The 26,054-nt window shown below is 31.0% G+C and overlaps 1 protein-coding gene across 2 annotated transcripts; it reads right to left on the reverse strand.

Annotated features, from left to right (window-relative positions):
* Positions 1–1,174: 1,174 nt before the first annotated feature.
* LOC106785309 (serine-rich adhesin for platelets) lies at positions 1,175–26,003 on the reverse strand. 2 transcript variants are annotated; one of them, XM_014745639.1, is made up of 17 exons: positions 25,909–26,003; positions 23,845–23,998; positions 22,381–23,100; positions 20,506–21,197; positions 17,090–17,180; positions 16,590–16,942; positions 16,191–16,406; positions 14,000–14,042; positions 6,224–6,357; positions 6,051–6,099; positions 3,879–4,016; positions 3,649–3,801; positions 3,394–3,572; positions 3,093–3,296; positions 2,858–3,004; positions 2,673–2,766; positions 1,175–2,543 (listed from the first exon to the last, which is right to left on the reverse strand). In XM_014745639.1, exons 3-17 carry the CDS (start codon positions 23,090–23,092, stop codon positions 2,263–2,265), a joined length of 3,486 nt encoding a protein of 1,161 aa, XP_014601125.1. In that variant the 5' UTR covers positions 23,093–23,100; positions 23,845–23,998; positions 25,909–26,003; the 3' UTR covers positions 1,175–2,262. The 2 variants fall into 2 exon arrangements, with proteins under 2 accessions (XP_014601125.1, XP_014601124.1); XM_014745638.1 differs by lacking the exon at positions 25,909–26,003 and adding an exon at positions 24,513–24,830.
* Positions 26,004–26,054: the final 51 nt, after the last annotated feature.

Raw genomic sequence — 26,054 nt, forward strand, 5'->3', positions numbered from 1 at the left:
GATTCTTTTCTTTTTCCCTTTTTTTTAAGTGTTTTACGCATATGTACAAATGTTCTTTTTTTCGATAGAAGGCTCTCTCTACGTACAATTATTATTTAGCTTCTTTTTTTATTATTTTTGCGTTTGCTTTTATACTATAGATTAATTGAAATGAAAACAATGCCTTTTCCAAAAGAATACATTTTTGTTTCTCACAAAATTAATCGTTGACAAGATTTTTATTTCTTTCCCTTTCTTTTTTTCTCTTAGTATATATTAGTACATTTAACAAATTTCATTTTTTTTTAATGCGTTGTGTTAGTATCTATAATAATATGTGTGCCTAGAATTTAATTCAACAAGATCTCTACGTACGTATTTTTATTTCAAGAGAATTCTTCATCTATAATAAGATTTTTTTAATATTTAGAACACTATTCATTTTGTCTTATTAGAGGTAAATGTTTTGAAGGAGATAATTGATTTTATTAATATTTCACAGAATTAGGTGTTTGTGTTTTGGTTGTGTAACAGAAGCAAAAAATTTTGTCATGAAGCCAAACCATAAAAAAGAAACAATATAACAATAAAAATAATAATCAAACTCAAGTTAATTTTGTGTTTCTCATACGTCCCGGTATTTAGAGTATATTAAATATTAAAAGTACCATTAATGAAGCAAATCAATGATTATCAATAATTCTTAAAAAACTGTACGATAAATATGGTCAACATGTGTGCGAATTAAAAAAGAAAATAAATCGCAAGGGAAAAAAAATCATATTGGTCAGACATCATTTCAAAATTATGTTTACATATTATCACTGTACTCTTATTATATACTTTTGTGTTACTTTTTTTGTTTTTATATTAAAAAAAAAATAATTATAAGCAAGTAGAGGTCGCTGTGTATATGTGTATATATATATGCATATATATATAATAATATTATTAATAATAATAAAAGAAATTTCCTATTAATTTATAAAATACATACAAGGTAATTCGAAGAAGCAGTGGCAATACGAAGATAATTATAATTATAATTATAATTATAATTATAATAAAAGTTAATAATAATAATAATAATAATAATAAAAATAAAAATAAATTACAATGTATACTTTTCTTTTTAATACAGTTATAAGAGAATGATTTTCGGCGTTGGTGCTTAAATTCTTTTTACTATCTTTTGCGTTGTTTTTTTTTAAGTTCATATAATATACTTAGTCGACTGTGACTCTCGATTCTTGCAAATATGTTCCATAACGAACATGAAGCCTCTCTCGTTATAATTCAAATCAATTTTACCGGCCAATAAAAACTACAAATTTTTATATCATTTGCTGGCAATATATCTTTTCATTTTTTTTTTTTATAGCATTACGCGTTACACAATATGTCGTTATTGCCTATTCAATTAGATTGTTTAAAAAACTGATCATAAACCTATAAAATTGTTAGCTTTAATAATTCAATCAATGACAATAAGCGTCTTAAAAGCGAACGCCCATGTTCGTTTAATGTTATTATATACTTATTGATATTAATTAGCTTCTGGCATTTATTATAGAAGCTTTTGATAGAATAAGAAATTAAAAAAGAAATTTGAATAATCTTTCTTTTTCTCTTCTTGCGAAAGAATATAAAGTTTAAGAAAAAGCGAAATAAAGTATAGATGCTAAGTATGGCTTATTTCACTACTCGTTTTATCACAATGCTTGTAAAACATCCCTAGTAATGACTTTTTAAAAGGGCACGGAGAATTCATATCCTGAGCGCAAACAATGGCTCATTATTAACCATTTTTTCTTTAACGACAAGCTCGAACTTTAAAATCTCTCTGTTACAGAAGATTGCAACGTTAGAAAACTTATTCTTAAATATTTTTATACATTGTAAGAGCATGTCTTCTCACTGTATATATATCTTCACACATTTATAGTGATAGGTCCACGTAGGTCGTGATTCTTGACTGGTGTTTTATCTTCTGTTTTTTAAACTTACAAATTTTAACCACAAGGACAACAACGATCAATATTGTATATTCACGAGCTAAAAAAACATGAGCGCTAATAAAAGTACTCTATATATAACATCATGTCCTTTTCTTTCTCTCTATCTCCCTTTTTCTCTGTTATACGCGATAATAAATTTATACGATTCAATTCTTTCCCTTATATTCTTCTTTGTCATGATGCAATAAGACAATGTTCTACGATTGAAGCAATAATACCTATATGCTTCACACATTTTCACTGTTACAGTGAATTATTAGATGTTTCATTCTCCCCCTGATACGGTTACTTCTCGCCAAGAAGGCTCTTGTGATGGTTTAACGATAGTCGACGAAGGCTCAGTAATATCTAAAGCTGCTGGACTGGAAGGTGGTGTAGGTGTTGAGGGCCCGTCTCTCGAGTTACTATTCCCTGTTTCATTTTGTTCCGTTTCAGGTTCGCCATCAACGCTCGTAGTTGTTTCAGCCTGAGAATCTGTAACTTTGGATGTTACTGATTCTTGTGTTCTCAACGATGAACCATCTTTAGTACTGATACTATCCTCACCTATAATAAGATCGTTAATTGTTCATAAATGTTTACATTTATATAAGTAGACAACTAATTATTTTGTTAAAAGTTTTCGAATAAAGATCAAACTGTTAGTGATAAAGCAAATAAACAAATTCTACTTACCGCAAGGCCTGAGAACCAAATAATATAAGAGGTCAGATAGAGAAATTATACCAATTACTTTATCATCGTCGTCTATCACTACAAGTCGGTGAACCTAAAAAGATATGAAATGATTTGATAAGAAAAATTGCACATTTACTTATATTCTTTCTTTATCATTAATATTATTTTTTTTCTTTAATTACCTCTGCTCTCACAATTCTTTCCATAACAATAAACAACGTCTCGTCTAATTTACAACTTTGAACACCTTCAAACCATTCGTTCCTGTGTTCATTAGCAGCTCGCAAAGATACGTCTAAATTATTATATGTTTTTTCAGCTGCTAGGTTCTGTATAGAAGAAGAAAAAGGAATAAATAAATTGTGATTATTTAAGAGTAAGATAATTAAAAATAAATTAATCAAAGAAATAACTTACGATAACATCGAACTTGGAATAAATATTAACTAGTTTTCCTTCTGCATCGATGACTGGTAATGCAGACACCCTCCTTTCAACAAATTTCTTGAGAGCTAAAATTATGCTAGTTTCTTCCGTAGCAGTTTCTATATCATTAAAAGTTCCTATCCTAAGTTCTCTAAGCGTTTTATTAGTAAAGGATGGTTTTGGTAATTCATGAATCTGTGAATTAAAAACGATTCATTAATAAATTAAATTTCATTAAATGTCATATATTCAGTCTCAATTAAATATGTAAGTTTTCATTGTTACAACTTACATAAAGGAACAAAAACCTTAATATTCGTTTATGTGTTAAAATATAAAGCACATTGCCAGTATCGGGATCAATAACTGGCAAACGATGAATCCTGTTTTGTATTAAAGTTCTGATAGCTTCATACAAAGATGCGTCAGGAGCGATGCTAACCAATGGATGAACTTGATCCTTTAATACCTCTGAATTAATAAAATATAATTAATATAAGTAACATAAGAAAAAGAATATTTACTTCTCCAAGTAAAGAATATTTACTTCTCCAAGTATCCAATTCGTGTTCCTCCAACTCATCCATTGTAACAGACGGACTTGTATAATACATTTGAAGAATTTTTATAAAATCTGTTATAGTCAACATGCCAACAAATTCTTGCCTTGCACTATCCCACAAGGGTGCAGCTCTCACTCCTAAAAAGTAATTAAAAATAAAATTCAATATACATTCAACATGTAAATAAACATTATATCATGTTTCAATCGCTCACCATTGTATACAAGAGCAAAGAAAGCTTTTTTCACAAGAAGATGTGTGTCGAATACAACTAATTTAGCACTGGTCGGTATTAAATCGTAACACTTGTGAAACTTGAAAAACTTGACGAATATCTGCGACTCGTCTTCTTCTATAAATTATGAACAAACAAACAAACGAAAAAATACAATAACGTTAATACAAAAACACTTCATTTTATTATATTAGAAAACATGTAAACGTCGCAAAGAATCATAAAGGAATCACCATTAATACATCAGAGAAGAAGATATCATGATGATCGCACCTTTGGAAAGAATCCAAGCAAGTTCATCTTCAAGGGGTGGATTTTCAAGTTCGAACTCTTTGATAAGGTCCTTGGAATAAACAGGATCATCTTCCTGACTCCACCAACTTGATACAACGTGTCTCAAAGCGGCACGGACGCTTTCAGAATTGGAATAATAATGTAGAGCTAACATTATTGTTATTATTATCTATTGCCATCGTTTGGATGATTAAATGGATAATAAGACAAATAATATTTCCACAAACTACAAACATAAACGGTTCGAGTGATCATCAATATTATTAACTGATCAAAGTCTCCTTTATTCAATCGAAGCACGTTGTTCGATACGATAAATCGCATTTTCGAATAAGCCGGAAGACGTATCCGGTGATAGTGCGATGATATCGATTATGATAATGATGATGATGACAATAATAAGGATTCATTCAAATGCTAATATCATTATTGATCGCGAATTGAAGATTGAAATATTGAGGAGATGAACGAGACGATTCTCACATATCTACGCGTCAGTGTCGATCACTAAACGATCTATTCTTAAATTAACTTGCATTCTAATATTGAAGTGGATATAGTTGTTGCAAGTGGGAGAAGAAGAAGAAGCACGTCAAATCTTAACAATATAACAACAAAAACAACAACAACAACAACAACGCCGATGTCGCTACTAATCGTTCGCCCTGGCCTTTATAATTCTCCTTCCAATTCGCGAGGTTTATCTTTAAACTCTCCCACCAATTTCCTCACCTTCTGCTTTACTCTACAAACACTTGCGATCATATATATATAAATATACGCACGATTGATTTTCAACGATAATATTTAGGAACATTGTAAGAGGTCTAACTTTGTAATTCTGTTTCTTTCTACTGAAAAAAGCGCCAAATAAAAAAAATAAAATATGGAATAACAAAAAAGAAATCCTTCACTTTTTTGTTTAATTACATACATTCAACCCTGATGTAAAAATGCTTGCAAGAAAGAAAAAAAAAATAAAGAAAAGAAGAAGGTTCATCAACGGTGACGACGTAATTAATTAATTGAACGAGCAAAGCTTTCGAGTGTAAAATCAATCACTCCTGCAGCATCGATAACAATAATAATTTCTTGATTATAAACGGACCGTATATTAGCGGTAGTGTATCTCAACGTTGATATGACAATTACACGTCCAGTTTTATCAGAAGTAATTCCCTAACAACAGGAATTAACAGATTAAGCCAACACGAGTAGCAATTGTCTTTGAATAAAGAATATATAATCTCCTTTTTTGTCACTTTTTCTAAAAAAGAAAAAAACAAAAGACACACCCCTATCTCAACAAAAGAGACTCCTCCGCTTCCTCCACCGCCACCCTCTTTCACTTCTACTTCCTAAACTGCCACGAACTTGGTCAGCTTCATTGCTGATGAAGCAAGTAACTGATTCGTTCAGCGTGAAACGGAGTTACAATATTCTCTCGGTTCGTACGTGGTACACATGTATATACGTGTGTTCTGTTAAAGAGTCTTCGTCGCATCATTCGTGCCAAGAATAACTCGAACTTGCCAAGAAAAAAAATCTGACTGCGTTTAGTGGCTTACATTAGAGAGACCTAACAAATGCGAACCAGCAACAGTAGCAGTAGCAGCAACCACCCTTGAATTCTTATTTGCATGTTTGCCTATTTCAGAAAGCACTTTCGTTTTTTTTTCTTTGGGATTGATACAGTAAAAAGTTAACAACAAACTTTTACCATATTTTCTTTCCAGGTGCATTTTCTAAAAAATTTACAACTATGTTAGCGCAACTTTATAATTCTTTGCGACGCAACAAACTTTCCAGCAAACTCTGAACTTTGAACTTGGTAAGAATAGCTGAATATAAACTTACCGAGATCCGAGAGGGAAACCTTTTCCAAGAACGGATCCACAACTGGTAGCTGTGTAAAATATAAAAAAAAAAAAAAATAAGAAAAAAATGGATCAAATAATTGCTGCTTAAATTAACTCGAGACAAAGGTGAGAAAGGATAGTGTCATCCTTTTATAGAACAGTTAAACTTACCCCTCGTGCATCTCTGAAGAGTATGGCAGCGTGAACTGGATCAAGACACGCATCTGATGCTCTGTGGGGTATAACTGGGGTTCCTAACGATAATCTTCTCGGTCCAGGATCTAATGAACTTCTTCTAAGTGCACCTACATCAAATGAGATCAAATCAAATTAAATGAAATTCAAAAATCATCATTGAAGCTATTAAATGTAATTCAATCGAAATAAATAATATGAATGATCGAAAAAAAATTATTAAATAAGACATTTTGATGATCCATCAAAGTTCAATTAAAGACGAAGATGATGGATGATGAGGATTTGTTCGAGCATTTATCGTGCATTTATATCAGGCATTTTTATCGAGCATTTTCATCGATCTCTCGAGACGATCTAAAGTCGCTAAAAAAGAAACTTACTAAAATATTAAAAGGATTATTCATTCGCGCGAAGATAGATCTTCCTCTCTGGTTACCTTGCCTCAATATACTCTCGTAGATTCGATAAGTTGTTTCGCAGTCGATTTCACGATGATGATTATTAGCTGCTGTAGCTTGACGAGCACCACCATCGAGACTCTGACTTCTATTACGAAATTCGTCCTCCCTTTTTCTTGGCGTTTCCTGGCATTCGCTTTGTCTTCTTATATGACCGAGTCTTCTACCAAAATGTCTAATCATATCCTGTATACCATGATGATGATTATGATGAGAATGATGATGTTTGTCATGTTCACCGGTCGGACTTGGCGAAGCTGGCGAACTTCTTCCACTTCCGGTTTGTTGTTGTTGCTGATGAAAGTAATTGTGAATAGGTGGATGAAGCTGATTATGATTGTGATGTTGATAATGTTGTTGATGATGATGAAGATGGTGTTGTTGCTGATGATGCTGATGATAATAATAATGATGATTCAGTCTGGTTTGATGATTCTGACCACTCCCATGAATGGTATGATAAACCGGTTGATTATGATGCAGGGGATGATGATGATCCAAAAGCAAACTATTATAATTAGAAGTACGATGCGACAATCGATAGGTCGAACTGACTGACCCACGTGATATCGCGTTCTCCTGAAGGTATAATTTATTGCTGATATTATTGTCTCCTCGATTCAAAAGTTCATGCAAAATCTTGGTATCTTGTTGACGAGTATCGAAAGATGAATTGGACGAAGACGATGAATTTTTGGAATCCTGCCGATTGCTTCGTGCATTTTCATTATTGTTGTTGGAATTGTGGTGAGATAACAGATGACTTAATCCATGCATCTTGAATTTTTTTACTTTTATAATCTATTTTCCTTATTAATTTATATTTTTCTTATGTAAACTTGTTTACTTCTTAATCTTCTCGACAAAATAATAATAATCTTCTTCTCCTCATTATAATCTTCGTAAGTTTCAACGATGAGATGTTTAATTAAGCTGTGAATAATTATAAATAATAATAATAATAATAATAGTAATAATAATCATAATTTCTCGTTCTTTTATTGCTTTAAAGGTCTTCGAAAATGGAAACGTTTTGATTTCCATTATTTTCTTAATTGTTCTACGATCATTCTCCTCATTAATTTATTTCCTCCAATTATACATGCACTCACATATGTATGAATGTGTATATATATATATATATTTTGGCAAGAAATTAAAGTGAGCTTTTAGAAACGAAATCACAAACAGCCAAGAATTTCCTACTTTATTATATTTAGTTAGAGAAATAATTTTCTAATCAATCTTTAAATAGATTGTTAGTCATATATATTGAGAATAATGTTAATATAATCTTGTTTACGAATACTCCCAATAATAATACTAATAATACCAATGACGTTAATTATGATGATAATAGATTAAAAGATTATTATGTACTTAAAGGATTATTAATTAAGATATAATATTATCCCCTATTAATTTCTAAGTTTCTAATTTGAGTTAGAATTCATTGGGTTGGAAACATTATAAAATTGAGCTATAAAATTGAGGCAGGAAAATTGTAGTCAAGATATGCCAATCATTAAATCATCTTTTTACAAGGACAAATTAGTCAATCAACGAATGATTACTGAATGTTCTTACATTCTCTTTCTCTCTCTCTTTCCTTTATTCATTTTATAAAAGCTTCAATATAGATTATCTTCGATATCGATTAGTATACATATAGATTGAATAATACGAGAAAAAACGCTGATCGTTCATATTGCATATAAGATGTAAGCAAACATATAGGAGGATTCAAAAGTTCTCAAAACATTTAAAAAAATAAATAAATTTTGTTGTTCAAGACTATAATATACAGCATCTTAATTAAATTTTAGAAGCTAGATTTATTGTTTTCTTATTTAAAGACCAAACAAAAAGTTTAACTCAGAACATCTAGAAGTTTGGTTAATTAATTTTTAAAATTAAAGACAATAAAAAAAATTATAAAAGAATTTATGACCCAGGTAAGAAACTTTTGATTCATCCTGTATATATATTTGCATATGCATATATGTATGCATGTGTGTATATAACAAAAGGGTGAAGCTGAGAGAGAGAGAGAGAGAGAAAGAGACAGAGATAGATTGATCTTGACCGAGAAACCTTGGCTCGTTAATTCAGCATGAGTTCAGCAATTTCATGAAGAGAGTACGAGTCTCGTTCTAGTTCTATACCAAGTACTACTACTACTTCTACTACTACTACTCTCCTTAACTATTTTCAAATGTTTGTTATTTAAATTTAAGTGAAATTCATTTACATATACGATTTAATAAATTGGAATAAATGGAAAAGTAGTTAGGTTTGTTAAAAAAGTAATTTGCAGTTGGGATTATGAAAGAAATTTGCTCGTTGATCTTTACAAACGCAATTGAATTGCATAAATATATTAATATTCTATTAAGATTATGCATTTGCAAATCAAATAAAAAGAGAGGAAAAGAAAGAGAGAGCTTCTACGTTTTATAACTTGGAAACTTCCCAATTTTTCGACAAGTGGGTCGCCGAAAATGTATATTTTTGGGTCATACGAGATGAGAACTAGGATATTCTCTGTATCGATCCTCTTTTGCCAGACTTTCGAATCGAACTCTTGGATTACTAATGTGGATCCAATTTTATTTCTTTACCCATCGTTTCTCATTTGAATTGCATAATACTACGCGTATTCGTATACAATATTAATAAAAAATAATCATAAATATATTGAAATAATTATTAATAATAATATATATATGTGAATGGGTTGAAAAGTTATGAATTTAACAAATTCTTTTTTATCGAGGCTTAAAACTTTTCAATCCGCCCTCTCGTATATTATATTTAATATATTTGAATAATTATTATAAAATATATTTATTAAATTAAATATATAAATATTAAAATAAAATAAATGTAGAAAAAAAATATAGTGAAAAGATTTATAAAAATGATGATACTTCGTTCTATTATCGATATAATAAATATACAAATAAATCTTATCCAGATTAGAGTAAGAAACAGATTAAAATGTCTAATATTATCACAGATTAAAGTTAAAAAAAAAATCCTAGGTAAATCTAAAAGATAATGCGAGGTTCTAATCATTGATGATAAGAATCGAAAGATCGATCCTCAAACTTTAAAAAGATAAATCAAGAGAACATTGGAAATATGCTATTAAAATCTAATAGAACACGTAGTCAAGAAGAAGATAAAAAAAAAGAAGAAAATCTAATAGAATATATCGTTCATTATATATTTACATTTCCAATGTTATTTTTTGAAAACTCAAAGAGAAAAAGAAAGAATGAAAGAAAAAGAGGAAGTAATATTACTATTAAAACTTGTATTATATCAATACTAAAAATAGTACGAACAATATCGAAGAAAGAGAACATTGACACGTGAATAAAATGTCAGAGTTAATCAAGTATTTGCTATGAAAACATAACGTATGATATATACACACACCATACATATATCTGTTACTTTTTTAAAGTAAATTTTAACACATCAGCACAGTTGGATCTTTCAAGGACACTAGTCTTAAGAGGATGATCGCATTTCTTTTTTATCTTCTTTCTCTTCCTCTTTTATTCTTTAATAGAAAATGTATATATAAAATGCGTAAACTTATTTACTACGTTTATGATCTCGTATAAAGTTTATGACATCAAAGATATGAACAAAGGAAGACTATCATTTAAAATATTTAAAATAAAAAACATAGAAGATGGCTTGAAAAATTGTGTGCCTCAACATAAAAAAAAAAAACTTTTTTATTTTTATTATGTATATATATAAAATAAAAGTGAGAGCTTTGAACGAAATAATATGTTAGGATCAAAACTTTTCAAGCCACCCCGTGTATACCATATATATATAAAGTAGGCTGTAAATAAAGTTAATAGATAATTTTACGCAGGGCCGTTTTTACTTTTTGTGTATAACAATGAAACGGGATCTTAATTATAAAAATAAATGACTCTTTTAAGAAACTTTTGGCCCACCCTGTATATGTAAACATACACATACACATACACACACATGTGCAATAACTGCAGTAAAGTATTTCAGCTTGTGCATTATTTTCATAAGCATACTGCAGACTTGTTAAATGCAGGTGAGGATGCAACAAAACTGCTGTTCGCTATTCTAAGAAACATATGTGTGTATGCGTGTGTTTATGCTATCTCACAAATGTAACGAGATCGTAATTGCATCATCTACGTTTTTTTTCCTTATTTTATCTCCATTAAAATATATATATATTGTTTACTCGTAATCCTTTTAATGAATAAGTTATTAAAAAAAACGAGGAATTAGCTACTTTGGATAGATAACAAATTCCAAATAAAAAAAAAAAACAAAATCATTTGAAATAAAAATTCTCTCATAAAAAAAATGTCATGTTTTTTCATGACCGAATACACTTCTTCATGATATATCGAGAGTATTACTTTACAAGAGAATCAGATTTCTTTTTCGTTGATAAATTTGTTAACGTGAGCACATAACTTTTTGAGTTATGCGAAATTCGTGACAACTAGTATACATATACATATGTATATACATATGACGTAACCTAAAAAAGATCATAAAATAAAATACATTACATAAAAAATGAGGTTAAACATTATTCTTTTCCATACTTTTGTTATCTCAGAAGAACTAATTATCAATAATAACGAATTAACTAATTAAACAAAACATGAACGATGATTCTTCGATTCATGATTTTCTTCTTCATTTTCCATCTTAACAAAATAATAATAATAATAATAATAATAATAATAATAATAAAGAATAAGTTGCATAATAAGAGTAATAATTTCATAAAGGTGAATACTCATTTAGGTCATGTCGTTATGATAGAATCATGTGGATGCGTCAGCGACAAAAAACTATAACTGCAGCAGCAGGAAGAAAGGATTAACTTGAATAATAATAATAAGAAGGTTCTTCTCGTGTTATGCCGTATTTCTTACTCGTTTCGCATATGCGTCGTATTCCGTCTTCAAGGATAAGGAAAGAGAGAAAAAAAGAAAGAAAGAAAGAAGAAAGAAAAAAAGAAAAAGAAGAGGAAGAAGAACGCGTACAATTTTGAATTCCAGCGAAGTCTAAAAACAGCGCGTCAAAGGACTATTTTAATTCGCTACAATGCGACGTTCGCTCATTGGTCAAGGTCGCACGAGATATGACAACCAATTGTGTACCTTCTTCCTTGTTTACCATTCAAATGACAAATAAAATGTTAAAAAAGTTACATTAAAAAAAAAAAAAAAAAATAAAATAAAAGAAAGATTCACCACGAACATGGAATCTATCTTGTTAATTGATTTTAATAGTTACTAGAAAAGATGCATGTGTTTCAATCGATTATGGTTTATGCTCAACGAACTACGTAGAATTTGAAATGACCTAGAAAAGGAGTGAACCTTCTCTCTCTCTCTCTCTTTCTCCCTTTTATTTCTTTCTTTCTTTCTTTCTTTCTTTCTTTCTCTCTCTCTCTCTCTTTGTTCCTCAATAGAACGTTGATTATAAGAACATTTGAGCAGATGTTAAATAAGAATATTTAATGTTTATGGATATACATAGATGTTGGTATGTGTGTGTGTGTGTGTGTGTGGTAAGAGAGAGAGAAAGAGAGGGAAATGAAAACATGTAAGACGTGACAAAAAGGAAATAAAAATAGGATTAACGTTGCAGCATCTTCGTTTGAGAAAAAGAGAGAGAGAGAGAAAGAGAAAGAAATAGAACGCAACCTATTAGATTTCTCACAATTTCTAAGGATGCATAAAATGAATGAAAGAAAATAATTTAATTCTTAGATCGTAGAAAAATTATGTGCTAAGGTTATGTCATAGTTTTCCAAGAGAAAAAAAAACATCGATTATTAATTTAAGTCATGGGGCTATATTATTTGTTTCGATAGTTTTTAAAATTACTTTTCAAAAACGTTACGATTCTCGAAGACCATTGAATAATTTACATTAATTTGAGTTCGACTTACGTTTCCAAAAATTGTGACGCAAAGTTGTACAACACGAGAAAACTATCAATAAGAACGTAGATATTTGCCTTAAGTAAACGTTCAAATTTTCAATTTTTCAGCGTCAAAATAAAAAAGAAAAAGAAATGAATTTTTTTATTTTACGTAGAAAATTAATTTCACAAATTAACCTCACAAATTTCACGTAAGAAACACAATACGCATAATCGAAAATGAAAGCGTCAGGTCTGTCTATGTTGTGATGAGCTTACTGAAACAGCACCTTAAATTCTCTTCCCGCAACTTCGGCTTTTCGACGAAAACGCACGAACTCGTTTTCACTTTCGATACATACACTTTTATTCCGCTATTCAATCGAACCCTCCTTCTTCTACGTTCAAATATATTGCAAGGAATACGTTTCGAAACTACGTGAAACACTGTGCGTTCCAAAGTAGTAAACAAAGAAAAAAAAAAGAAAAAAATTAATAAAAATTAAAATTAAAAAAAACAGGTAATGAGATTAATTACTGAAAAAATAAATGAAGAGAACTCTGTTAATATACGGTGCACACAAGCAAACACCTTTTAACGAATCACGATGATGAAGAAGGCGCCACCGACAGACTCTCAACCAAACGAATCCCGATTATATACAACCAAGTTAGAAAATCGCGCGCTCGTGACTCGAAAGAATTTAAAGAGAGAGAAAGAGAGAGAAAAAAAACTCGTTCGATTTCTCCTCTCGTCCCTCTTTATGTACTATTACTTTCTATCCCTACTTTTCCCGCATTACCATCGAATCTTTCGCTTAAAATATGGCGCATTTTTTAAATTGACCAATCGCGCGCTTATAACTCAGTCAATCATTAATATACTGCGCATAGTCTGGAACGAACCAATCAGAAGTGTACGCAGGTAGTGCCACCAAACGGAATCTTTTGAAAACATTTTAAAAAACTTAATCGATCCACGTGACTTTTGAAACCACAAAAGCGCGGTAAACTATGTATAATACATATAAATTTCCATATTTTTCACTACTTTCCATTCTTCTTTATCGATACTATTAATGATAATGCTCGATAAATTTAAATGCATGTATAAACAAATTTGAATATGTACGTATGTATGAATCGTTATTAGTGTTATCATCGTAGACGTATCGTGTACATGCAACAATATCTTACACTGTAAAGTTAAACGTATAAATATGTATATAAACGTGTAAGTGTATATATATATATGCTAAGAAGATTATTAGATGCCATTTTCTTCATTGCTTTTTTTTTTTAATTTTTAAGAAGTTAAATGCAAATTACTCACTTTGCGCAGCTACCTGTGCTTGATGATGTTGAGTTGCTGTCCTCTGTAACAAAAAGAAAAAAAGGAAAACTATTAAAAATTCTATCAATTCATCATCAAACTAATATATAATAACAAGAACAAATTTTAATTGTATATAACTATGAAATCGAGGTTTGAAATAAAAATAGAGTGTTCTTTTTATCATTGAAAATAACAACAACAAAATTATAGGAAATATGGTACATTTTGCAAGATCAGACGAATGCCAGAAGCTTCTAGGGTCTTCGAATCCAAAGAGCGACTTCTAGGTTTTGGGGTAAAATAATCATCTCTTTTGCCACTTTTAATCCATCGAAAATAGGATGACATATTGAATTCTCTTATATATGTTTTTTCAAACTATCAATAAGAAGTCTTGTTTAAGTTTTCTTGTCAGGAGACTGATCTAAATTAATACATTCCTTGTATTACAAAAACAGATACAGCATTATTAAACTAATATCTTGTTCTATTAATTCATTAATTAAAAGAAAGAAAAAAAAGGAACGAGGAAAAACATTAACAAAAAGAAGAAAAGTCCAAGTTTACACAGAACGTTATAGAATACCTAATAGAAAAAACACAAGCGGCGTGTTATCGTAGTACGTGAAAGGAAAACAAATTTTACAAATTTTGGCCTTTCAAACAAAAATATGTTATAACACGCGCGCACCCACCCATACACGCACACGCGTATACATGAATTTTATCACTGATAAAAGCGCGTACACACAGGCGTGAGGAACATTTGTTTCTGCAGTTTACATTAAATTTACATAAATTAAGTGTCATCGATTAAAAGAGTACAAAAAAAAGAGATAAAAAAATTAACTTTTAATTTCCATTTTTTTTTTTTTAATACCATAGAAAGAGATTATTTATATCTTGTATTAAGATAACAATTTATTTATGATTTCCGAAGATATTTAATCTTATTTATAAGCAATATGCGTATGTGTATTTATTTTTTAAACGAAATAGATAAATTGTTCCCAGTTCTTTTCTCATTGAAAGGAAGAATCTAAGTAATTCCAAACGTGTCTCAACTTATACGCGATCAACTAAAGAATATCGAGTCATCGGATGACCTTTCACCTCGAGTGAAACGTGTAGAATAACACGACTTATGCGTATTTTACGTTGCCTAACTCGTTAACTAATGTTTATCTTTTTTCCTTTTTATTAACAGAAAACCTTTGGTTGCAAAATACTACCTACTGTAAGTTTTCACATTGAAATAAATGCACACGAGATTATAATTGTTCTTTTAATGTAATGTTACATCGTAATTATATCAATAAAAAAAAGTCTCAAACAGCAAGATAAATAGAATGTAAATAGAAAAAAATTTAAGAGAGTTCAAATGTAAAATTTATTGAATAAAGTTCGATGAGATTTTGCACTTGATTCTTCTTGATTCGGATTTATTTAGAACGCGATGATTTTAAACGGTTTCTTTTTCTTTTCTTTTATACATATATAAAAATAATTTCATAATTAACACCCGTTTTTATACTTTAACGCGAAACGAAAATAAATAAATAATTAAGAAAGAAAAGAAAAAATATATATGTATGCATAATTATAATAAATCACTGAACACATTACAACGGATTATGGCAATAATGCAAATACATATTTTGCAATTCGCGAACACTACTATTTTACAAAATCTCGATAACTCCCAAGCAGTAAAGTATGACGACCGTGTACTGAGTGTAAAATGCGTGTTGTACTCTCTCCGTTTCAGTTCCCACTACGCATCGCTAAAACGAACGTGATACAAGCGCGACTTTACTCCCACCAAATGACGTCCTCGCTAGTATGTACATACATATGTATGCTTATGCCACGTATTCTTTCACAGACACCTAACTAATCGAGTTTATTTAAACAGTGTTTATCCAACGAATAAACGTAGGGGAAACCGTTACAAGAGAAAACGATATCTCATTTTGCAGGCATCACGATATTTTGTTGACCACAAAACTCCTAAGATAAATTTCATTTTTGATAAAAAAAAAAGAAACATTTATATACGCAAATTTTTATATAAGAATGTTATAACATATTTATTTGTGTATGTCTATTGGATTTAAAATAATAATAATAATAATAATAATAATAATAATAATAATAATAATAATAGTAATATATATCTATTACTCACTGCTTTTCTTTTATCCTCAGCACTAAGAGCACTGTGACTTCTGTGTCTAATCAGATCCATAACTTTGCTTACAGGATTCCTACTACTTTCAGATCCTGCTCTAGGTCTACTACTTTGTTCTTTGGATTCTCTAGATTCTCTGGCATCTTTATGGTGTTCTTTTTCGGTGTGTACATCACCCGATGAACTTCCATGTGATCCTCTGTGAAGAGAATGCTATAAACAAGAGAAAATGCATTTAAATTAATACCATATAATATTGATGAGTAAGTATATTACTACTAAATAAAAATTAATTATCAAGCTAAATTTATATTTCATAATATTAATACATAATTTTGATATAATCCCTCTCATTCTATTTCAATTTTTATCAACATATATAAACTTTGGATGTACCTGTACTGCACTCTTCATATTGGCAATAAGACTAGGTTTTCTTTTACTGGCATCAGACTTGCTCCTCGGTCTGAAGGCATCGAAAAGAGCAGGCTTTCTTGTAGGACTAGCTGTGTCATCAACTGTACCACCACCACCACTTCTTCTACGTTCTGCACTGTTACTTCGACTGTTACTACGACTAGTAGATCCTGAACGTGTACCCGAAGCCTTTTTACCACCCTTGCTCGAGCTGGACGAGCTGGATGCCGAAGGTTCAGGAGGTTGTTGAGGAAGTGGAGTAGATTTTCCTGACCCTGGGGCACTTCCAGGTGCTGGTTTCCTGATAGGTCTTGAATGAGAACCCCAGGTACCTAAACGCAAATATAATTTATTAGTATATGAAGTATATTTTATACGAGTATCTTAAAAATGTATGGCAAATAATACAAATTATTTTTTAATACACTATTTTTAATATTTAAAATTGTAAAATATATTGTTAATTAATAGAAATTTACCTGCTCTAGGCCTATGGCCTTGTTCATGAGAACCTTGATTATTATCAGCATCTTCGGTAACTATAGTTGGCAATGGCTGTGAACCAAGTTCCTAAAAGCAAAAAAGAGTATTATCTAAATACGGTAATAAGACTTAGTGAACACTTCGGAACACTTAATTGATTTACATCTATTATATAGAAGTATATAATTTTTCAGCATATTCCGTAGTAATCTTCTACTTGAGAACCCATTGTCATATTCTGTTTAGGACATAGTAACTCATACTTATTAAACACCCACACTGTAGAGATTAAATCCTTCAAATTCTAATATATAATTTGTAAAGTCTTTGTAGTCGGCGGAAGTTTGATCTAAAAGATCTCAACATCATGATGTCACTTTGCTAAGTATCTTGCAAACAGTATCAATATATTATATATACACAATATATACATATATATATATATATACATAGAGTTTATATGTAAATACACGTTTGGTTTATCTGTAAATCCTGTAGCTTTGAGTAACAACCCAAGTTATACCAACAGCAAAGAGATAAAAAAAATGATTGTCTTTTATATGTAGCATTTGCTTGTTCAATGATCCCAGAAGTAAAAAAAAATTTNTATATATATATATTGTTTGCAATATAAAGATAGTTCATCCTATGTTTCATTGAAATATTAAAGGATAGTGTCCCAAGTTATACCAACAGCAAAGAGATAAAAAAAATGATTGTCTTTTATATGTAGCATTTGCTTGTTCAATGATCCCAGAAGTAAAAAAAAATTTAACAAAGTAAAAATTTGTTTTTCTTTCGCAATACAATAACAAATATCTTCTTAAAACATTCAAATTAAATCCACACACACACACAACTAACTTATGTTGTAATAATAATTAATCCTTATAAAAAAAGGAAAAAAAAAGTAAAGAAAAGTCTCTGCAATATTTACAACTACCTTATAAGTTCCATATTCAGGACAACGATCCAAATAAGGCACAAGTGAATATTTTCTGACTCTTCCTAAAGAAACCGATGACATAATAAACTAATTAAATAAAAAGTTAAAAAAAACAACGAAAAAGCAAGTATTACAAATTGCTAACTTATACCCGAATGAACTCGTATAATAAGAATCATGTACCTATCAGAAGACACTGACGTTAACTGACAAAAACTGATATAAATTCACATAAGGAAAAAAAACGTAGAGGAATATCTATCTATTATCGTGAATTGAAATCTTTTCATCATTGGTCGACATCGATAACAATATTTTCACGGACAATCATGTAGTCATAACGCTCATTGCTTTATCAAAGTTCTTAGAGATTACGATTGCGAAGAGGCTATATATATCTCTGTTGTCTATTTAATAAACTATACAACGTTGATGCACTTATAATACTATGAAAATATAATCGCAAATTGATTTTCTAATTGTAAGAAAAATTAAATTTGTTTGATCTTCCTCTTCTTCTTATTTTTCTTTTTCTTCTTATAGATAGAAAAACACTGAAAATGAAAATATCTAATCTCTATGTTTTTTCTTTCCTTCTATTTTTTTTCTCCACACAACAGGATAATTCTTTCATAAAAAACTAAGTTACGAATCTATACGCGTGACTTATCTATTATATACACGCGTGTATGTGTGTATGCAATGAAAAATTCATAAAAAAAGAGTGAAACTACGAGTAGTGTTAAGATGATAAATAAAAGATTTGTGATTACAAGAATTGTCTAACTAGCGAATTAAAAGAAGAGAGAAAATTCCTATCTCATCGCGTTAATGAATCTTTATAATGTCAATTGTAATCGAGACGAGGTCAAATATTTCAAAAATTTGAAGAGAATAGTAAATCATTAGCGAAAAACCGAATGAAAAATATTGCAAAGAGAAAGCAATGACTTGGGACACTATAAAGTAAAGAAAAAAGAAAAAAAAGGAAAAGAAACAATGTATAAGGGAATGCCATTCATCATCAAAAGGATCTCCTTCTATCTAATATCGAATAAAAAGTAAGAAACCTACATCTAAAATAATTATATTTTTTAATTATTAATTTCTTTCGCTCTACCATCGCACATAAAGAAATCATTTCTAATTCATAGTAAAGATGAGGTGTGTAACGATCAGGATATTTATACACTAATGTGATGTTTCCATCGTGTACATACATATACATATGATATGAAATAAATAAGTAAATAAATGAATAAACAAACAAATAAATAACTATAAAATATATTGCATGCCAATAATAATAAAAATAATAATAATAATAATAATAATAATAATAATAATAATAATAATAATAATAATAATAATAACAATAATAATAATAATAATAATAATAACAACAAAGGAAAAGTGAATATATATATGTCTCATTGGCATGGTAATGACATTGATTTAATTTCTATCGATTGCGAAGTTCTACGAATAACCTTCCCCTATGTTATAATTACGTAATCTCTCTCTAATATCTGATGATCGTTGAGAAATATCAAAATAGGAGAATACATTATGCTTGATCGCCTAAGCCAAATACTACATACCAAAACAATGATTTTTTCTTCAACCAAACAAAATAGTAAGGGGTGTGCCGCTGTTGGTAGAACTTGGCGTAATGTTCTGAAATATAAAAGAGAGAATGTGACATATTTTCCGAGGCTTTACCTAACATATGAGTGAGAGAGAGAGAGAGAGAGAGAGAAAAAAAAGAAATAGAGAGAGAGACAAAAATTTTGTGTATTCTGTGTCAACAACGTTGAAAATGCACCTAATATATAGCGAGTATAACGAGAATTGCTAAAATGTTTTATGCTACTCTACTCATAATGGTAATTAAAATAATATTAACTATTGAGTCGTAAGCAACGCGATTGCGCTCTGCAGATTTGTGGACAACCGACAGTGTATTAGGATTTTGCCAAAATTGGTGCACTTAACTTTATCAATGCTCATCAGTTGCATTAATAAAAAAAAATATATAATAATTTTGCTTAAATCTTCTTCTAAATATAAACTAAGACAAACGCTATCGCGCTGCTTGACGTTTTTCGAGAAGACTTTTCCAATAAGCTTCTGTTTTTTTATTTAAAAGAGACATATATCGCTCTTTCAAACGTATGTTAACTTATTCCTAACATGAATGAATAACTTGGAATTAGAAATATGATCACGATGTGAATCGATGAGTGATAACTTTCTCGTTATTATGAATTATTTTTTTTGTAATTAACATCTACCTTCCGCCGAACACATATCGAACCTAATTCGTCAATCTGTACAATAATTAAAAACCGGCGATAATATCTGGGGATTGGGGAAGGGGTTTTTTCATAGTTATAAGAATTCATTGAGATAAAAAAAAAAAAAAAAACAAAAAAGAAAGAAAAAAGAAGAATCATCGAGACTCACCTTTCTCTTCCTCTCTTGTATGAAGTCAACCCTACGCACCCATACTTCCTCGGTAGAATCGTAATCGAGAGTGCTAGAACTACTAGCTTGACTCTTCATTTCTATCAAGCTACTGTCAAAGAATCTTTTGTCCAAATGTGGACTTGGTAATGGACTAGTTCTCGAGAAGGTCATACTGCTAGAATAAGAAGGTGGATCAGTAGCAGGAAAAGTCATTCCTGGACCAGTAGTGTGTCTTCTTCTAAGAGGTGGTTTTGTTGTTGAAGTTGGTGATGTTACAGTAGTCGTAACAGTTGACATGGTGAACCTAGAAGTTGTAACAGCTGTCGTAGTTGGAGTTGCTGTAGTCAATGTAGTCAATACAGTAGTCGTAGTAGTTGGCATAGTCGTAATCGTAGTCATTATCGTTGCCGATGAAGCTGACGTAATCGATGATGATGTCATTGATGCTGCTGCTGTCAGAGTCATCGTTGTCATTGACATTGTCGGGTTAATGGATGTTATCAATGCGGATTTAGTTTCGGATATACTCGAGGATTGATTCGATTTAAGATCGATTCTTTCCGAACTTGATCTTTCTGAAGATGCTGGGCTTGAACCTTTCGAAGAGACACTAGCTTCTCGAGTATTATCTTGAGACTCTTCATTCTTTGTTTCTTCCTTCTTACTGATAATTGTTTCTGCATTTTTACCTATAAAAAATATATTCATGTAATACAAATATGTAAATTGTGATATTATTTTTAAATGTAGATACTTATGTATTACGTGTAGTTTATATTATTTTAATGGTTGTTTGGAAAAATAAGTCTATGTTACACGTTTCATCAAATTTTGTACATTAACAACAATTAATAAATATTGAATTAAAATGTATTTTTTAAAATGTAATAAAGGTGTAGTATGTTACATTAGTTGTTTCTTTAATTTCTACAGCAAGCAATGAATGGTTTATATGTTTTCCTGTTAATTTGATTACATGTAACATACACCCACTCGTTTATTAATTTTGTTTGAATACTGAAAGAAAATGAGTCATGTTTTTGTTTGTTCGCTTGTTTTTTTCCTATGATGACGACGATGATGATGACGACGCCGACGACGACGACGACGATGATGATAAAGAGTATAGGAAGAGATTTACAATTTTTGTTATCTATAAATAAATCACACCACGTAGAATCTACACATGTAGGATATAGTAGATCAGGCGTTGTGTTGCCTAAGTGGGGTGACTTTTTGCACTTGTAGGACGGCCGTTGCCAAACGAAACTAAACGAAGCTAAAAGACCAGAGCGGTGTAACGCTAATCTTAGCACTCGCAGTCGAACGAGCTCTCCTATCTCGTAATAGCAATCTACTCCTCTCTCTCTCTCTCTCTCTCTCTCTCTCTCTTTCTTTAATGGCCGAACCTAAAATTTCGTAACTTCGTCTTTTAACTCGCTTTTCTCGTTTCAATCGAATTCCCTCTGTTAATATATATATCTACATAAGGAATTCTCTGAGACTTGAAGAATCTTAATGAATTAACGAGAAAGAGAGAGAAAGAGATAGATGAATATATATATATATATTACCATTAAACAAGATCGCGAGAATAGCAAGAATAAATATAGTTGGAGGAAGAAAAGTAAGCTTAATTGGATAGCAGATAGAGATAATGTTGTACTTCGTAGAAAATAAGAATGTTGTGTTGCGCTCGTTGTACTTGTAAATCACGTGCTAGCATGAGATATAATTCTTGATCAACGAGAAAGAGCGAGAACGAGAGAGGGAGAGAAAGAAACAAAGAGACAATTATATGAGAAAATAGAAACCAAGCAAGCAAGTAAAAAACTCAACAATGACGACGACAGTGTATCTCTCCATTCTTACCTTCCTCCGTTTCATATTCATCTTCCTCTCTGCATTCAGACAATCTTCTACCCCAAGGATAAGGACTATGAGTTTGATTTCTTGATGGTAATCTATTGACATGAGAAAGAAAGTAATGATGAAAGAAACTATCAACCCCGTCAGAATCCTCCCCAGAGGATTGTAGCATATCCTTGAGGGCAGCCAATGAGGTAATAGTATTGTAATTAATAGCCGAAATGAGATCATCCTCGATGTCACTGTCATCAGTGGTATCTTCGTTTTTATTAGTCATTGTTTCCATTAATTCGGTCGTTGTTACTGTTTCCTGTTCGAGACTTTTACTAGGCTCGGTTTTTGGTGGTTCCGTTTTATCCTCTGAACTGGTTTCAGACTCGTCTTCGGACGTACAACTGGAAGTACTCGTACTAGATGTTTCTTCCTCTTTTTTAGCCGTTTTCGTTGTCTCCTCGTCGTCAGATACCTTACAACAATTAATTTCTGAACTTTCCTCTTCCTCCTCGTTGTTGTCACACTTTTTTACTTGTTTATTATCTTTACAATCGTCCACATTCTTAGGCAAGATTTCCACGTCGGACGAAACAGACTTCTTCTTTCCTTCCGTTTCTACGCTCATATTGTCACGATTAACGGCGTTATTGTTCTTCTTTTTCTTCTTGTCGTTGACATCGCACGAATCCTTGTTACTTTTACTATTACTATTATCCTCCATCGAGAAACCTAATTATTGAAAAAGAAAAAAAATATCCTTTTTATTAATGTACTTCTCGTTTAATCGAACTTATTATTATTTAGTTGGTATAGAAACATTTGATTTAAACGAACTGTTAATGTAATAGCAGAGCCAAGATCGTTTGCATCCTATCTACTTGTTTCACTAATGAAAAAGCCGACAAACACTTTGGCTTTCTTTCATGATACCTTACATTGGCTCGTGTGAGACTAGATATATATATATATATATGTATGGGTGTGTATTTATGCGTGTATTTGTGGTATGATATTGCGGAGAGTCTCAACTCCTCTCTAACTTACGAAGAATTTGTTTAGTCATCGCGCTTTGAGTGCGGTGCACGTATTGAGCATATACACTGGTGGTACATACTTATGCGAGGATTACAAAATCATACATCACGCGCCAAGTGGATCATCGGAAATCAATATGATATCGAGAAATGTTGTAGACGCTCGTACAGATCGCGTGTCACAGATGCTTCACAAGTTTTTTCATAAATCATCATGAAACATGAGAACGACTATCTGTGATATTCAATTGATTCCTTGTTTCTTCAGTTTTTTTTTTTTTTTTTTTAATAATTTACCTTGTTCTAATTAGTATTAATAATCGATTAATGAAACGATCGAAATGTAATAACAAAAAATGAATTATTTGAACGTTCTATTTAATTATAAAGATATAATAATAATGGTGATGATGATGATGATGATGATGATAAAACTCACCTTAATAATGGAAGTCAGAGTAGTCCAAAAAGGCAGTCAGTATATACAAGCAGGAATTAATCTTCTAGATTTGTTGAAAAGTAGAACGATCGTCTTTATAATTTTATATCAGCATCTCGTGTATCTCATTTGTAATGTATATATATATTTATCACTGCAATTTTTGTCGATTAAAATAAACTGAGTATAGGAAATAAAACTGGAGATATTTGTCGCACGCGCACGAATTTGAATTACGCGCCACAAAGTGTCGAACAAACAAGAGCGTCTTAACGAGTAATTAAAATATATACGTTATCTATCTAAAATTTATTTTATATTAAATAAGCAATCAATAATAAGAATTGGCATGTTGTATTCGGCGTTAAAAAAACAAAAAGACGTTTTCTTATATTTTTTAATCTTTCTTTCCTTCCTTCCTTCTTTCTTTCTTTCTTTCTTTCTTCTTTTCTTTCTCTTTCGTCGAATGTAGAAAACTTGGATGAGAATAAAGAAAGAGAAAAGAAAAAAACGAAATTCAAAACAAAATCGCCTTTTCTAATAAAATTCTTCGAAAAAGCGCAGATAACAAGAAGAATATTATAACTATAATATTGAGGTTAGATTAGATTTTCCTTGTGGTAAGAGACGTAAGAAAAAATAAGGTATCGTAGCCAATTAAGTAATACCATCACGAGTTTGATTCTTCCTTGGAAATTCAAACATCGATGTTAGAACTCTTGCTATTTCACGTCCTTTTATCCTCGTTCTTCAAAAATCCTTCTTCCAGAGTTGAAAAATATTACAAAATGTAAACAGCTGTGCGCGCTCGTAGACGCTCGCTAGTGTTCGTAAACACTCGATAATTTTCGTTGATGTTCGGAACGATGAAGAATATGGAGACTTAACGCGTTACGGAGGGGGGATGACACTATTACATTTTTTTATAGCAATTTGAAAATATTGCAATATTTCATTATTACAATCGAACACTTTTCTTCTTAGTTTTCTTCCTCTATTTCTTCTTCGTTTCGATGAACAATAAATAATCTTCTAAAATGTAATAAATTAGAAAAATACGTTAACGTTTCACGAGTAGTAATACATTGCTTCTTTTGATGAAACACTTTTAAACGTTATCGACCAATCGACCGTTGAGGTTTACGCGCGAATTTCTGTTGTGTCCTTTTTGAAAATAACAAAGAAATATTAAGAAAGCAGGGGAAAGGGAGCATACCGGGAGTATCTCCGAATAAAAAAATTTAAGCGTATCACTACACCTTTCCCTTTTTTCTCTCTTTCACCACCCTTGTTAAATTACAAACTGCTAGCTGGACTACACGATGAATAAGACAGAAATAGAGTAAGAAAGAAAGAGAGAGAGAGAAAAAGAGAAAGAAAGAGAAACGACACGTCGAAAGGAAATGTTACGATGCGGAAAAAAGGATCGATGCGTTTTCTTCTCTCCTTTCCCCTCTCTTGCACGTTCTTGACGTTAGCCGGCACGTTGCCGGAACGACAAACGGCACGACCTTGAAGCTAAGCCGAGCGCATCCGTATCAACGCAATCGCGTACGTAACTCGAACGATCTGGCTCCTACACCGTTCTTTTTCACCAAAATCGAATTTACTGATTGTACATATGTATGCATATATATCTGTATATAGATATAGATAGACAAAAAAGAAAGAAAGAAAAAAAAGGGGGTAGTGAACGAAATGAAAAAGACTAGTAGGATGACTTAATTCCTATTTCTAATGCGCGATTATATTCTTTCACACTTTGAGGAATCACGTCCTTCAAACTGCACATAAAATGGTTGTTCGGGTCGGTCCAGCTTTTTCCGCAAAACCATAAGGAAAGATAAGCGAAACACACACACTTTCTTCCTTTAGATCGTTCTGATTTAATAATGATAAAACACGTGAGATAAAAAGAGAAAGAAAGATAAAGATATATAAATGTAGAGAAAGAAAATGTGTGTGTTTGTGGGTGAGTGAGAAAGAAAGAGAGAAAAAAAGAAAATGACAAACAACACGTATTTTTTTTTTTAAGGAAATAAATAAACTACCACAAATGCGTACGAGCGTATGTGTATGTAACGTGGCGATTGGATCGAAGAGAAGACGCTTCCGATTGGCGTCTCTTCGATCCTTGTAGTAGCGCTGCCGAGAGCAGACTGATACCCCTCTTCTTTATTCAGCTTCACGCGCGCTCTCATGTAACTATA

The sequence above is a fragment of the Polistes canadensis genome, unplaced genomic scaffold (assembly GCF_001313835.1).
Source record: "Polistes canadensis isolate GaletaPanama2010 unplaced genomic scaffold, ASM131383v1 scaffold_48, whole genome shotgun sequence".
In the NCBI taxonomy this organism is placed as follows: domain Eukaryota; kingdom Metazoa; phylum Arthropoda; class Insecta; order Hymenoptera; family Vespidae; genus Polistes; species Polistes canadensis.